General features: G+C 38.2%; 1 protein-coding gene across 1 annotated transcript in view; it reads right to left on the bottom strand.

The window, feature by feature from the left end:
• The window catches only part of Lrif1 (ligand dependent nuclear receptor interacting factor 1), a 112,383-nt gene extending 97,747 nt beyond the window's left edge, over positions 1-14,636 (bottom strand). Inside the window, exon 1 of the mRNA XM_032897537.1 lies at positions 14,455-14,636. Within this exon, the coding sequence (XP_032753428.1) occupies positions 14,455-14,502 (48 nt within the window). The 5' untranslated portion in view covers positions 14,503-14,636. The remainder of the gene's footprint in view (positions 1-14,454) is intronic.
• Between the last annotated feature and the right edge of the window lie 2,986 nt (positions 14,637-17,622).

Below are 17,622 nucleotides of genomic sequence, written 5' to 3' on the forward strand. Positions count from 1 at the left end.
TATCTTACAAGTCTTTCACTTGCTTAGATTATCATTATCCTATCATCTGTGAATAGTGATCCATTGATTTCTTCTTATCTAATTTGTATCACTTTGATCTTTTTAGTTTTCCTTGTAACTTATTACTCCAGCTAGAACTTCAAAAACTATATCGAATAGATATTCAGAGAGTGGACTCCCTTGTTTTGTACAGCCACTTTGAACACAGATATGGCAGTTTCTAAGATAATTGAGAATCAAGCTATCTCAAGTTATAGCTATAAAACTCCTAAGGATATATCCAAAGGACACCCCATCCTACCACAAGCATACTTGATCAACTATATTCATAGCAGCTTTATTCATAATCACCAGACACTGGAAACAACAAAGATACCCCTAAACTGAAAAATGGATAAAGAAAATGTGGTTCATTTACACAGTTGAGTATTACTCAACTGTTAAAATAATTTACATAATAAAATTCACAGAGAGTGTGTAGAAATAGAAAAAATTTGCCCCGAGTGAGGTAACCCAGAAAGACAAACATGATATGTACTCACTATAAGTGAATATTAACTACAGTCCACAGACCTAGAGAGGGTAAGGTACAAGGAAGGCTTGAGGTACAATGCAAGGATCTCCCTGGGAAGAGGAAATAGAATAGATTCAAAGGGCGGACTTGGGGTGAATGTGGTTGGAACAAGAGGCAAGGATGTGGCAAGGGAGGGGGGTTGAATGGAGCAAGAAAATACTGGGAAAGATGACGGGAATTATGGGGACATTTCTAGGGGCAAGGTAGAAACCTAGTGCAAGAGGACCTTCATAGAATCCACACGGGTGAACCTAGAAAAGAGTCTGAGTTATTGGAAACATGGTGACTGGAGTGATCATCTTTTGTAACCAGGCTATGCCTCAAGTGGAGGGACAGGGACACCGACCCAGCCACAAAACCTTTCACCTACACTTTTTCCTGCTGGCAGAGAATTCTCAGACCTGGCACAACTGTCATCATACAGACTCATTCAGCAAGTGATAGGAGCAAAGTTCCACACTCAAACATGAAGTAGAGCTTGGAGGAGAAGGGGAGGAAAGGATTGGAGGAACCAGAGGAGTCAAGGCCACCACAAGAATAACAGTCAACAGAATCAACTGACCAGGACTCGTGGGGGTTGCCAGAGATCAGGGATCCTGTATAGGTCTGACCTAGACCCCCTGCATATATATTATGGTTGTACAGCTTGGTGTTCTTGTGGGATTACTAAAAGTGTGGGGGTGTTGTCTCTCTTTTTTGCCTGCTTTTGGGTCCCCTTTCCTCCTACTGGGTTGCTTATCCAGTCTTGATGTTACTGTATGTACAGTTTTATTGTAACTTGTTTTGTAGGGTTTGGTTGATATTCCTGGGAGGCCTGTCTTTTTCTAAAGGAATGGGAGGAAAGATGTATCTGGGGCAGAGGAGGGATTGGGTGGGACACTAGGGAGAGAAGAGGGGAGGGAATGAAGTCAGGATATACTACATGAAAGAAAAAATTTTAAAAAGGAAAAAAGAAAGTTTGCTAGATTTCATAAGGAAGACTTCTGTTAGTGGAAAATGCCCTCCTTTACCTCTAGCAGCATGGCTTCTTTTCATGTGCTGTATGAAATAACCATAGACTTAATTGAATGCCAGTTGCATGGGGTCATTTCCAGATTGTTAAATATTTTGGGGTTTTGACTACAAAATGTATAACTCTTGACAACATATAGTTGGATTATTTTTACAAGCATGGAATCTTGACTTTAAATTGCTTGCTAGTCATTCACATTCACATTCAAAGTTAGAAGCTATGTAGTAGGTTTTGCACCCACAATATTCCTTGCTCTCTATGTATTTCAGGCTTTTTGTACTCCATCTCTCTGCCATTGCTTTCTTTTAGATGGCACAGATTTTTCGTAGTTTTTATATGGACGTATATGTAAAGTGCATATTTAATTTTAGTCTCAACTCTTTAGAAAACAGCACATTGCAGCTTTTCTTTGGCATATCAAAATGCCAGCATCACCATTCTTTCACTTTAGGGCCATGACTGAATAAAAGTTTATACAATCACGAAAATACTACAATAACTCTGATAACCAAGAAGCATAGGCAAGGCTTGCTTATCTTAACCTACGGAATGCCCAAGTTATGTGTGTGGTGTCATACCCATAAGATGATGACTGTGTTCTTACCCTGCATTCACCTCTCTAACTTCTCAAAATTCATTTCATGCATCTTGGTGCAATCAATGGCTGTGTGTGTGTGTGTGTGTGTGTGTGTGTGTGTGTGTGTGTGTGTGCATGCGTGTGTGTGTGTGTGTGTGTTGCATGCACATGAGTGGAAAATTTTTGTTTCATGTTTTATAGAGGGTATAATTATGACTGATAACATTGGACTCTTAGATAAGGCCATATCTAAGCAAGCTTTGAATGTTTGACCTAGTCTCGTCAATTTGCAGGCCAGGATTTAAAAGATTTTTAAAAACCTTCAGTGCTATTTATACTTTAAGAATGTAAAAAAGTATGTTCTGTCAAGAATAGGTTGATTCTGGCCAAAAATTACATCTGTCTAGAAATTATCTATGGATTGGATCAATCATTTCACCCGTAGCCAAGTATGTACATGGGATTACACTATCAGAAATGATACTTTGGAGACTAAAATGGTCATACCATATAAGGAGGATTTCTGGGATTATACAAGATTTTTTAATCAAACTAGCCAGCTGCATATTTCATAGCTGGGATACATGAACATAAAGAGAATTTAATGATTTTCAGGTCTTCCACTTCTACCACAAGCCTATAGCATGTGGCCTTAGAATATACAATTGTGGCTAAGATCAAAAACTCAGGTGACAGCAAATGCTGGCGAGGATGAGGAGAAAGAGGAACACTCCTCCATTGTTGGTGGGATTGCAGACTGGTACAACCATTCTGGAAATCAGTCTGGAGGTTCCTCAGAAAATTGGACATTGAACTGCCTGAGGATCCAGCTATACCTCTCTTGGGCATATACTCAAAAGATGCCCCAACATATAAAAAAGACACGTGCTCCACTATGTTCATCGCAGCCTTATTTATAATAGCCAGAAGCTGGAAAGAACCCAGATGCCCTTCAACAGAGGAATGGATACAGAAAATGTGGTACATCTACACAATGGAATATTACTCAGCTATCAAAAAACAATTCGACTTTATGAAATTAAATAGGCAAATGGTTGGAACTGGAAAATATCATCCTGAGTGAGCTAACCCCAATCACAGAAAGACATACATGGTATGCACTCACTGATAAGTGGCTATTAGCCCAAATGCTTGAATTACCTAGATGCCTAGAACAAATGAAACTCAAGACAGATGATCAAAATGTGAATGCTTCACTCTTTCTTTAAAAGGGGAACAAGAATACCCTTGGCAGGGAAGAGAGAGGCAAAGATTAAAACAGAGACTGAAGGAACACCCATTCAGAGCCTGCCCCACATGTGGCCCATATATATACAGCCACCCAATTAGACAAGATGGATGAAGCAAGAAGTGCAGACCAACAGGAGCCGGATGTGGAATCGATCCTGAGAGACACAGCCAGAATACAGCAAATACAGAGGCGAATGCCAGCAGCAAACCACTGAACTGAGAACAGGGACCCCCGTTGAAGGAATCAGAGAAAGAACTGGAAGAGCTTGAAGGGGCTTGAGACCCCATATGTACAACAATAATGCAAGCAACCAGAGCTTCCAGGGACTAAGCCCTGACTACCTAAAGACTATACATGGACTGACCCTGGACTCTGACCTCATAGGTAGCAATGAATATCCTAGTAAGAGCACCAGTGGAAGGGAAGCCCTGGGTCCTGCTAAGACTGAACCCTGCAGTGAACTAGACTGTCGGGGGGAGGGCGGCAATGGGGGGGTGGGGAGGGAACACCCATAAGGAAGGGGGAGGAAGGGGATGTTTGCCGAAACCGGGAAAGGGAATAACACTCGAAATGTACACCAAGAAATACTCAAGTTAATAAAAAAAAAAAAAAAAAAAGAATATACAATTGTTAACTATTGAGTTTAGGAGACTAGAGCCACCTCTTCTGTGTCAGCAGACAAGGAGAGTTTCTACAAGAAGCCAGGAGGCTGAGTACTTGTAAAGATTCATAAAGATGGCTTAGTGTAGACTTGTGCTGGCTCGTTCTTTGTCAACTGGACACAGGCTAGAGTCAAGGCGAGGAGGGAGCCCCACTTAAGGAACATGCCTCAATAAGATCAGGCTATAGTAAAGCCTTTAGAACCATTTCTTAATTATTAGTTGATGTGGAAGGACCCAGGCCATTGTTGGCAGATGGTTCTGGGTTCTAAAAGAAAAAAGTTGAACAAGCTATGGGGGTTATGCCAGTAGGCAGCGCCCCTCCATGGCCTCTGCATCAGCTCCTGGCTTCAGGTTCCTGACCTTTCTGAATTCCTATCCTGACTACTTTTGATGGTGAACTGTGATATGGAAGCCTAAGCCAAATAAATTTTTTCCTCCTCAAGTTGTTTGGTCATGGTGTTTAATCATAGCAACACTAACACAAACTAAGGAATGTTGCCATCACAGTCTCAGGGATATGATACTTCCATCTCACTAGGCTAGGGTGATAAAATAGCAATCCAAGGAGGATTGTTTCTTAGTCTTAAGTTCTAATGGAATATGTTTTGCTCAGTTCAGGTTTGCTCAGTATACACCATACATTTCTGTTTTTTGAATTTCTCTCTTTTCGAATGGGAACATCCATCTAATGTATGCTCCAACACTGTATTGTTTAAATGCATATAGCTTATTCATTTTCACAGACTTATAGCTAGAGATTGCCCCAGTGTTAATGGTACCTTATTTGTTAAGACTTGTTTTATTGGCTAAAATACTATCTATTTTGGGAATATTTAAATGGTGGTAAAAAAAATAATGTGTACTCAATATCATGCTAACTAGTTTTTGTCAACTTGACCCAATTTTAAGGCACCTGGGAAGAGTGAACCTCAGCTGAGGAACTGCTTCCATAATATTGGTTTCTGGGCATGGTTGTGATAGCATTTTATTGTCAATTGATATAAGTGGATCAAGCCTACTCTGGGTGGTGCCATTCCTAGGCATTGTGCCTGAGTTGTACAAGAAGTTAAAAAAAAATCATGAAGTTCAAACTATAAGCAGGTTTCTGCCTTGAGTTTCCCCAGTAGTGGGTCATTATTTGTCAGTACAAGATGAAACAAACCTTTTCCTACCACAAGTTGATTTTGGTCAGTGTTTTATCACAGCAACAAAATGCGAACTGGAAAACACAGTTATTATGTGCAATATCCTATAGATGTTTGAGTTTTCTGTCATTATGCATTGTTAAATTCTGAAGAGCCTGATATTTTTTGACTTGATATGCTATTGATGAGAGTGGGGTACTAAGGTTTCTTACTATAACTGTGTTTAGACCATTCTATCCCTTTATGTCTAGTAGTGTTTGTTTTTAAAATTGAGTACATTGATAGTCGGTGAATACATATTTACATTATATCTTATTGGGAGACTGTCTTATCCGCTTAACTTGTATAGTATAGACATCAATTGTGCTAGTTTTCTCATTGCTGAGATAAAAGACTCATAGGAAGCAATTTAAAGGTGGAAGAACTAACTTAAGAATATAGTTTATTATGGTAGGGAAGTCATGGTAGCAGAGGTAAGTCTTGTTTGTAGCAGCAGAGCATGAGGACACTTCTTCATATTTGAGTGTGCAGGAAGCAGAGACAGAAGAATGCTGGTGCTCATCTGGCTTTCTTTCCATTTTATTCAGTTTGGACTACAAGCACACAAAATGGTTCCACTCAAATTTAGGGTAGCTATTCCCTCCTCAGTTAATGGTCTCACAGACAAGCCTAGAAATGTATCTCCTTGGTAATTCTGCATCCAGGCAAGTAGACAAAGATGATTAACTATTATAAAAGAATATCTACTCCAAAGTTGGTCAAAATGTTTCTTTAGATTTTCTTTCTCAAAGTTTCTTGAGGTTCTATGTCTTTGCCAGTGATGTGCAATTTCTTGTAGATAGCAAACATTTGAATCTTGTGTTTTAATCTAGCTAGCCAGACTGTGTCTTTTAGTTGGAGAGCAAGAACAATTTACATTTAGTGGTATTATTGAGAATTATTGTTAATTCATAATTTAAAAAAAATCCTTGTCTTTTTGCTTATCGATTCAAGTATGCTGTTCTATTCTTTCTTTCCTATTCACCTAAGCTTGGGTAGTTTGCTACATTGAATATGTATGATTCTTTCCTAACTCTTATTAGTTCTATTAATTTCATAAATTTTTCTTGTGATCTTTTAAACCTAGCTCCCTACCCCAATCTATTCATAGTATTCATTTCAGTATCTTATGGAGTGTTGGTTTAGTGGTAATGTCTTCAGTGCTAATAGTTTGGGAAGGGTTTATGCCTCCCTTCATTTTTAAAGCTGATTTTGCTGGATATAATAATCTTGGTTGGCAGTTAGGTACCTTAGTGGACTGAAATAATTTATTCCATATTTTGTGACTCTTGAAGGTTTTGCTGAGAGGTCTGATGAGTTTGCCTTTGTTGATAACTAGACAACTTTGTCTTGGATATTTCAATTTTTTTCTTAGCTCTGTTCTTATGGTATTTTAACTATGATTTGCTTTGAACAGGTTCTCCAGTCATCTCTAGTTGAGGATATAATGGTTTTATGTACTAAGGTGTTCGTATAGTGCTCCAGACTTGGTGAAATTTTCTTCTACAGGTTCATTGAATAGATTTCTCTAGGTCTTCAGTTTTTATTTTATTTCTTTGTTCCATACCAAAGATTCTTATGTCTGGTCTCTTTATGTATTCCAGAGTTGTTGAAAATTCTATGATCATGATTTCTTTTCTTTGAAGTTATCAGAAAAAAATAATTCACTGCTCTGTTCTCTAATTGACACTTTTTCCTGAATTAGTATATTAATGATGAGTAATTTATTCACCTTTTCATTTGTAAGATGTCTGCTTGAGTATTATTTTTCTCTTCTTTTCCACACTTGATCTCTGATGAGGTTTTTTCATGCAAACTCTGTATTGACATCTTTTTTGTACTCAATTGTTTGTTTGAATCCTGCTTGAGAGCACTGATAATTTTCAAATTCAACTTTTGAATTCTTTGTCCAAAATTCAAACATATTAACCTTTTCAGTTATAAAGGAAGTATAAAACTTTGGGAGAGTCAAAATACTTTTTTCTTTCTTTCTTTTTTGTTTGTTTGTTTTGGTGTTTCCACACTATTTATACATTTCTTATGATGAATATCTCTCTTCCTTCACTTTATATGAAGATCTTCTCAGTGGCAATTTTTTTTTCTTGAAGTCTCTGTCCCCACCACTCAGTGAAGGAAAAAGTATATGATTAAAACATTGAAACATTAAAAATATTTTAATCAGATATCTCAATATAATAAACAAAACACAGAAAATGGAACCAAGTTATTAATCCAATAAAAAATTAAAATAAAGAAGCTAGGAAAATTATAAGATAAACTAAAAGGTTTCTTTTAATTAGGGAATATAAGATGTTAATAAGTAAAATGAAGTGGATCAGAAAAGAAAAAGAGACAGAAGAAGCAAGCTCAGTGGGATGAAGGTGTAAGAAATGACTGCAAAGAGGAAAAAAACATTTAATAATTCCAAAGCAAGGCAGACAAATCAAAATAGAACAATGATATGTCTTTCTTCCTGAATAAAAAGATGGACTTGTCCTTTTTCCAGGTCTATGTGAGCCAAATGAGTGTTAAGTCATTTGCCTCTTCTGTGAAGTCCAACATGATAGTTTAGAAAGGTCTATTTGCAGGGTGTATTCTGTCCTACCTTTCCCATGAATGTACATGCACTATTATGAATAATAGCGGCTAAATTACTGGTAATGTTCTTCATATATAGGCCCATCAATACAGTAGTCTCAAAGATGCCTTCATGCTGCTTCCAACACCTGAACGCAAGCCCCACTAGTTATCTGTCTTCTAATGGCAGAGTAACTCTGACTCTGCAGAACAAACTACATCAAAACCATATCAAAAGATGTAACATTTTCTATATGACATCAATAACATGCTTAGATTATATAAACATGCATTCACAACTATAAAGATAATGAGGCAAAACAATGATTATGTTAGAAAGATTGGCGTAATCCTTTTGGTAACCTTTAGGTGCCAGTTTGATTAGGTAAACGGATTTCCAGATAGATGGCAGACCATTTCTGGAAGTGTCTATAATGTTATTTCAGGGAGAAATGACCATTTAAATTTCAAGATTGAATAAATAATACCATTCTAACTTAGGAGAATAGCACCACCAAATTCATTTAGGGTCCAAATTGGAAAAAAAAAAAAGAACACAAAAAAGGCAATTTAATCTTTTGAAGTTCAGCTGTAATTCTCTTGTTCTTCAACAAGGATGTCCTAGTTTCAGTCATTTGGACTCAATGAATCATACTACTGACTTTTCTGCTAAACAGCTAAATACCCACAACTGCTTGAATCCACCTTAGAGATACGGAGTTTTATAGATGTTAAAAAAAAATGATACTACTCATTTGCTCTGTAGATATTTGTTGGATGAAGCTATATATTTCTCCTAAATATGCTTCTACCATTATATCGCTATCTACCACAAAGTAGACAGAAGACAATCCTAGCACACTGTCCTTGAGTCTCCAAAACTCAAAGGCTAAATAAGCTTTGTGTTTTGCAAAGTTAGTATACTTCAAGTATTTTGTGACATGGTGCAAAACAAATTTAATAAACCTTGGACTTTAAAGCATTTATAGAAACCTTTTTCTGTAAATGGAAAGACATTTCTGAGAACTGCCATTTTCCTCATTCCTGTCCGTAATGCTCATCAGAAGAAATTTTCTTTCAGATAGCAACAGCAACATGTTTTCACTGTCAGCCCTATGTTACAATTTAGTTTGGTGAGACTTATTTAAACTTTTGAAAAATCCATCCAGCTATCCATCCATCCAGTCAGCCATCCATCCATCCATCCATCCAGTCAGCCATCCATCCATCCAGTCAGCCATCCATCCATCCAGTCAGCCATCCATCCAGTCAGCCATCCATCCATCCATCCATCCATCCATCCATCCATCCATCCATCCATCCATCCATCCATCCATCTATTCGTCCATCCATCTGTCCGTCTGTCCATCCATCTATCCATCCATCTATCCAGCCAGCCAGCCATCTAGCCATTCATCCATCCATTCATCCAGCCATCCATCCATCCATCCATCCATCCATCCATCCATCCATCCATCCAGCCAGCCAGCCAGCCAGTCAGCCAGCCAGCCACCCAGCTTTCTATGTGTGGGAGGTGGAGATATGTGTATGCCTCAGCAGTGCATGTGTGGATGTTAGTGGGAAACTTTTGAGAGCCAGTTCTCTCCTTTTACTATGTGAGTCCCAGAGGTTGAACTAGGGTTCTAATGCTTAGGGACAGCCACATTTACCTGTTCAGCTATGTGAATCAACCCACTAGGAAAAATTGTAGTGATGATAAAAAAGATATAATAATGGTCCATTATATTGATTGCATTATCGTGACTGGATCTAGTGGGCAAGAAATAATGACCATTCTAGATATATTAGTGAGACATTTTAATATCATATCATGGGAAAAATATGCAAGTAAAATCCTGAAGCCTTCTAGGTCCATGAAATTTCTAGAATAAATCATTTAATAGATTCCTCCATAGAACCAAGAAAGACCTATTACTATAGCTATAGAAAGAGCTATTATTATACCTATTTAGATTTTGAAAGCAATAAATTTCTCATTTGGTACATTATTCTGGCCTGTCATTTAATGAGGGACTAAAATAGCTGCTAGCTTGGAGTAGTGCTTATGACTGGTCTTTGATTTAGAACATTCAAATTGATATAGTTAATTACAGAAATTCATTTCTGACAGTGCTAGAAACCTGGAATTCTAGAATAAGCTTAATTTGATGTCTAGTTAAGCCACTCCCTGGTAAACAGACTTCATTGTTGTTACTGTTAATTTTTTTTCATTATAACTCCAACTAGAAAAAGAAGATTGGCTGTGTCTCGTTTAGAATCTTAGAAAGGACTGAAAGAGCTTGAAGGGGCTTGAGACCCCATACGAACAACAATGCCTAACAACCAGAGCTTCCAGGGACTAAGCCACTACCCAAAGGCTATACATGGACTGACCCTGGGCTCCAACCTCATAGGTAGCAATGAATAACCTAGTAAGAGCACTAGTGGAAGGGTAAGCCCTTGGTCCTGCCAAAACTGAATCCCCAGTGAACGTGATTGTTGGGGGGAGGACGGTAATGGGGGGAGGATGGGGAGGGGAACAGCCATGGAGAGGAGAGGGGATCTTGGCCCGGAAACCAGGAAGGGGAATAACAATTGAAATATAAATAAGAAATACCCAAGTTAATAAAGATGAAAAAAAAAAAGAAAACTCTTTTATAAGATGACAGATCCCAATTATGAACATTCTATCCTAATCACCTCATCACCTTCACCAACTCCCACTGTAACAATGGAAATAAACACATATATTTGAGGGATGGGGTCACAAATATCTGCACCATAGCAATCTGCAGCAGATAAAAGTTGCTGTGCAAATTTCTCTATCTTGGTAGAGCTATAGTATGAAAAACAAACAAACAAACAAACCCAAAACAAAATAATAATAATAATAATAATAATAATAATATTGCTTCAAATTTCAGTGGCAAAGCTGCCTGAAACCACACAGAGAGAGGAAGAGAAAGTGAACCTTGCAGGCACCACTTATGATATGAGAGCTACAGCTTTATCATCCTTTTATAGGATATTCCTGAAAGAGAGTAGTAAACAACAATCGACCTGGCTGTGCACTTTGCTTAGAGACAGAAATGGACAGATACATAATTATATAAGGATTCATGGAGTTTATCCAATTGGCCTCACTGTCAGGTACTTGGAAGAAACAGAATTGTGAAATTTATGACAAAACATTAAAGGAAGAGGTATGTGGATAGGGTTCCTGAATAACTATACAGATATTTTTAATGTAAAAATGACAACGATCTGAGTAGAACTCTCATTAAAGAAGATATATAGACCATGCTTTAGTCTTTAGTCTATTTCTCAATCAATTACAATTTAGACTAGATAACTTACAAAAACAAATCCCCTGTAATCCCAAAAACTAAGAAGTTCAATGTGAAGAATAAAATCTGATGAGGGCTGCTATCTAACTCTAACACTGATTTCTGTTGTTCTGCTCTCAGATGGAAGTGAGTAGAACAAGTCTATCATGAGGGCAGACTTCTTACAGTCTAATCATGTTCTATGGCCTCTACTTCTTTATAGCATCACATTGGGTCTCAGTTTTCCAGATGTGAATTGTGAAGGAATAAAAACATTCATATCATTGCATCTAAATAATTAATAAATTAAAACAAAAATTATCTACCACTTCCCACCTATTACAACGGCCATAATCAAAAGGCTAACATAAATGATAATAAAAATATGGAGGACTACTAGACATAGTGAGCATAGAAAATTTACAATCACTCTGAAATAAAAGTTTGAAATGAATTTTTCTTTGTTTTTTTTGTTTGTTTATTTGTTTTGCCCACCTAAACATAACACTCAGAAATAATTCCTCTGGGTATTACATAAATTGAAAAATTGTATCAACATGCTGTGTAGCAGTTTCTTCTGAGATTAAAAGACTCAATCTTGGAGGGAAATTCCTTAAGACATAAGATGTGGAAAGGAAGGTTAAAGAGTATAATATTTTAATACACTGTATTTACAAGAAGGTTAAACAACAGGGTATTCTAATGGGAGGTGAAACATTTTATCCTTCAGGGATGGTCTTAAGTTCAGAAAGTAAACTCAAAGAGTTTCAGGAAGTCCCTGAAACTAAGCAGATTCACTAGTGCCTCCTTCTGTAAGTATATAAAAGCAGTAAAGACTGCTAAAAACCACTCTCAGACAAATGGGAGCTGTCTAGAAAAGATTCACACCAGCAAAGCTTCCTGGAAGTATTAGTGACCAGCCCTAGCTGCCTGAAAGTAGCAGAGAGCAGCCCAACTATCTGGAAGAGGTTCAAACCAAAGGAACTAACTGGAACTTGTTGAGCAGCCTGCATGCTATGCAGTGTGCTCCAGCTTTCCTACTTTCATAAGCTGCTTCCTATGTTGGGGTGGGCTTTTATTGATGCTGCTGACTTTGAATCATTTCCCTCTAGTAAGTAATCTTTGACACACTGTCCTCTAAGTAACTCCAATGAAACTTAGTAACTTGGACTTTTGTGATAGCTTTTGTTTGTTCTGCTACCAGTTCCCTATCTGAAGCAAGTCATTCATGCCTTCCCAGGAATAATGTCAAACAATACCACACAAAAACTTGAATACACACCTTCATAACAACTTTACTTGTAATTATAAAACTCAGAAGCAACCAAGATGTTTTCCAATAGGCAAATGACTAAGAAATATGATATAACCACATGATAAAAATTTTAAAATGATACATCCAATTATAAAAAGTCAAGTAGATATTGTTATCTAGAGGCTATCTGAAAGCTTGTGTGCTGCATAATTCCAACTCTATGGCATGCTGATAAAGGCAAAAGTATGGAAGCATTCAAAGAACTGTGGTTGTCATGCTCAAGGGGAAGGGAAGAATGAGTAAGTAGGGCACAGAAGATTTTTACAGCAAAGAATCAATAATTTGATTTTGTAACAGTAAATACATACATTACTTATGTTTATAAATGTAAATGTATTCATAGACTAGTCAAAACCATAGCATATATAGCACGGAGTAAACAATTTGAATAATAATGTATCATTATTAGATTATCAATTGTAATAAGTAAACCACAGGAATATATGATGCTAACAATAAGGAGGAAAAGGGTTGGAGGTGAGGTAGTAGATGAAAAGTTTCCAGCTTCTGCTTGGTTTTTCTAGCTCTCTAAAACTACTAAAAAAATTTTTTTATGTGAGAAAATACCTCCCAAGGAGTCAACACCTATACTGAAAAATGTGGTTTTAATCAATTACTTTGGCTTGCTTGCATTAATGGGAGTTCTCGAGAGCAAATAATCAACACATGATTTTTATTGACTATACATTTTTATTTATCCATAACATTTACCCATGGGCAACTACCTTTTTCCCCTCTTCTAAGCTCTCAGTAATAACTGTCCATTCAAACTGGTGCCATGGTTTGTGTCTGCCTAATCCTTTTATTATTATGCTTGTGAATTCAGGTCCACTTGTAACATGTGTCAAGGCATCATTTTTCCATGTAGAGTACAGTTTCTTAGTGCAGTTCACCTGTTGATGGACGTTTAGATTGTTTCATTTTGGGCCACTGGAAATGCTGCTGCTATGAACAGCCATGTCAAAAGTTTTGTTCGCAAAGCAGCCAGACATGGAGGTATATGCTTGAAATCACAGCACAGGGACACACAGGGACCAACAATCTGAGGTATCTTTAGGTGCATAGAAAGTTCAAGACCAGCCTGAACTACATAGAACGTTGTCTCAAAAGCATACATAGAAGTAATATTTATATGGACTGAATAGGGGTGTGTGTGTGTGCGTGCGTGCGTGCGTGTGCGCGCGCGCGTGAATGCAAAGATAATTCAGTGAAAAGAGGTCCGTGAATTTGAAGAAGAGGAAGAGGTTTATGGGAAGGTTTGGAGAGAAGAGAAAAGAAGGGGAAAATGTTGGAATTATAGTCTCAAAAATAAGTGGAGAGAAAAACAAATTTGAAAAAAAAAAAAACAACAAACAAATCTCTGAAACTGCTGAGTCAAATGGTAAAATTTTCTTTTAGTTTTTGCAAAACTGCTAACCTGTTTCCAATAGTAGATATATCATTTATGATCTCAGCCAAAACATGTAATTGTTCAAATTCTTCCCCACACTGGCTGTTATGCAATATTTTAAAATCACGGCCATCCTAGTGAATAAGCTGGTCTCCATATGTGGTACTGATTTGCATTCTCCTATGACTAAGAGTTTGTCTTCATCTTTTACTATTTATGTAAAATGTCCACTAACATCCTTTGTCAAATTATGAATTGACATTTAAATTTTATGTAGTTATTCATGTCCTATTGTACTGTAAATGTATTTCATCTGGCACAGTAATTGTATGTGTCTGGGGCAGTTTGACATTTCAATACATTATGCAATCAATATGCACTGATCAGTGTAACTGGCATATCTTCACTTCAGGCATTCTTCGTTTCTTTAATAGTAAAAAAAATAGGTTTATTCTTTTGCCTTGGCCATAGATTAGAGTACACGATTTTCCACAGGAGGTTCTCTTGACCAATGAAGATCCGAGAGCCTCAGCTGCTCACTCAAGCTGCACAGTCAGCTGGTCCTTCAGCGCCAGCGGTACTCACCGGCTTCGCCTTGCTTGCCCTGCTCCTTGCGCGGGTCCCGCCAGCCATGACAGCCAAGCAATACAAAGGGCTTTGGTGAGTGAGCTCCGGATCTAGCGACCAAGGACCGCTGCACTCCCGTATGGAGTTCCCAAGTCAAAGTCCTTGGGGTAGTACCTGCGCCAGCTACTGTAGCTTCGGTTGTGACGTCACGCCCGGAAACTGCGGTTCCCGCGAGATAGCCGCTGAAGTCGGTTGCCTGGGAAACACGCATAAGTAGAAGACTGGTTAGGGTTGTAGGCGGAGACATCCTTGAGGTCTCTGCTGCCAAACCTTTCAGCCCTAGAGCTGGAGCAGGATCTGGAGCTGCTGCTGCAAACTGCTTTAAGTCAACCAGATGGGGCAGTTTTGAGATGTGATCATATCACAAACATTTAACTTTGTAAAACAGAGTAATATCCTTTTTTTCAACTTAAGCTGGAAAAGGCAAGCAAAGACAAAGTAGCTTTTCTTTTAGACATCTACCGATCATATTTTATATCTTAATTACTATCAATTTAACTACATGTACCTTATGAAGAGTAGGTTTTATTTCTCCACACATGTACCTTAATGACAAAAGAACGAAACATACTACTTATGTAGTTTAGGTTGGTCACTAACTGGATAAGGCTGAGAAAGACTTTCAACTCCTGGTTCTGCTTCCAGTTCTAGAATGCTGGCATTAAAGGCTTGTGTGCCACTCTGCTGGTTTAGTCAGTTTGGAGAACCCGTTGCTTCTTCAGGTTAGGCAAGCAGCCAACACAACACCAACTGAAAAATAATACTCTAACCTGTCCAATCTCATCAAATATGAAGAGGTTCCTTGTAATGTGCTTGATAACAAACAATATATTTAACCCACAGGTATTATTTAAAATCATTTTCATACTCTTGAATTTACACTTTCCTTTTTTATTGTTTATTTATTTCCATTTCAAATGTTATTCCTCTTCCCTTTTCCCCTCCAAAAACCCACTATTATCCCATCCCCTCTCCCCACTGCTTCTATGAGGGTGCTCCCCCACCCATTCACTCCTTACTGCCTTAGCATTCTCCTATGAGCCTTCACAAGACCAAGGGCTTATCTCCCATTGATGCCAGATAAAGCCATCCTCTGCTACATATGTAGCTGGAGCCATAGGTCCCTCCATGTATACTATTTGGTTGGTAGTTTAGTCCCTGGGAGCCTGGGGGAGAGGGGTCTGGTTGGTTGATATTGTTGTTCTTCCTATGAGGTTTCAAACCCCTTTAGCTCCTTCAGTCCTTCTCCAAACTCCTCCATTGGGGTCCCCATGCTCAGTCCAATGGTTTGCTGCAAGCATCCACATCTGTATTGGTCAGGCTCTGGAAGAGCCTCTCAGGGGACAGCTATAACAGACTCCTGTCAGCAAGCGCTTCTTGGCATCAGCAATAGTATCTGGGTTAGGTGTCTGCATATGGGATGGGTCCCCAGGTTGGGTAGCCTCTGGATGGCCTTTCCTTCAATCTATGCTCCACTATTTGTTCCTGCATTTCCTTTAGACAGGAGCAATTCTGGGTTAATATTTTTGAGATGGGTGGGAGGCTTCATCCCTCAACTGGGGGCCTAATTACTGAATATGGTCACTACAGACTCTCTTTCCCCTTTGTTGGGAAATACCATTAATGTCATCCAAGTTGGGTCCTAGGAATCTCTTAGACACCAAGCATCTGGGATTTTCTAGTGGCTACCCTTAGTTCTCAATCTCCCACTGCTACACACCTCTGTTTAATTTCCTGACCATCTGTACTTCTCACATTCTCTTACCACACCTGATCCTGCCCGTCTTTCCCTGATTATTCCCTTCCATGATTATTATGTTCCATTCCTGCCTCTAAGTAGGACTGGAGAATCCACACTTGGTCTTCCTTCTTCTTGATCTTCATCTGTGAGTTGTATCCTGGGTATTCCAAGTTTTTTGCCTAATATCCATTTATCAGTGAATACATACCATGTCTGTTCTTTTGTGACTGAGTTACCACACTCAGAATGATAATTTCTAGTTCCATCCATTTGCCTGAGAATCTCATGAAGTCATTGTTTTTAATAGCTGAGTAGTAATCCAGACTGATTTCCAGAGTGGTTGTACCATTTTGCAGTACTACCAAAGTAGTGTTACTTTTTCTCCACATCCTAGTCATCATGTGCTGTCACCTGAATTTTTGATCTTAGCCATTCTGACTGGTATGAAGTAGAATTTCAGGGTCATTTTGATTTGCATTTCCCTGATGACTAAGGATGTTGTACATATCTTTAGGTGCTGCTTGGCCATTTGACAGTCCTCAGTTGAGATTTCTTTGTTTACCTCTGTACCCCATTTTAAAATAGGGTTATTTTGTTCTCTGGAGTCTAAGAAGTCGAGATATCACTATTTGTGGATGATATACTTAAGTGACCCTGAAAATTCTACCAGAGAACTCCTGCAGGTGATTAACAACTTCAGCAAAGTGGCTAGACATAAAATTAGCTAAACAAATCAGTAGCCTTCCTCTAATGGATAAAAGGAGTTGGAAAGAAATTAGGGAAGCAACACCCTTCACAATAGTCATAAATAATATAAAATACCTTGGTGTGACTCTAACCAAGCAAGTGAAAGACCTGTATGACAAGAATTTCAAGTCTCTGAAGAAAGAAATTGAAGAAGATCTCAGATGGAAAGATCCCTCATGCTCAAGGATCAGTAGGTAAATGGTTATCTTAACAAAAGCAATCTACAGATTCAATGCAATTCCCATCAAAATCCAACTAAGTACTTCACAGAGACAGAAAGATCAATTCTCAGATTTATCTGGAATAACAAAACCCCCAGGATAGCAGAAATGTTTTCTCAACAATAAGAACTGGGGGAATCACCATACCTGACCTCAAGCTCTACCTTAGAGCAATAGTGATTAAAAACCCCATGGCATTGGTACAGAGACAGACAGGTATATCAATAGAATAGAATTGAAGACCCAGAAATAAATCCACATACCTGTGGTCACTTGATCTTTGACAAAGAAGCCAAACCATTCAGTAGGGAAAAAGACAGCATTTTCAACAAATGTTGCTGGTTCAACTGGTGGTCAGCATATAGAAGAATACAAATTGATCCATTCTTATGTCCTTGTACAAAGGTCAAGTCCAGG

This window comes from Rattus rattus, chromosome 3 (genome assembly GCF_011064425.1).
Source record: "Rattus rattus isolate New Zealand chromosome 3, Rrattus_CSIRO_v1, whole genome shotgun sequence".
NCBI classification, from domain to species: domain Eukaryota; kingdom Metazoa; phylum Chordata; class Mammalia; order Rodentia; family Muridae; genus Rattus; species Rattus rattus.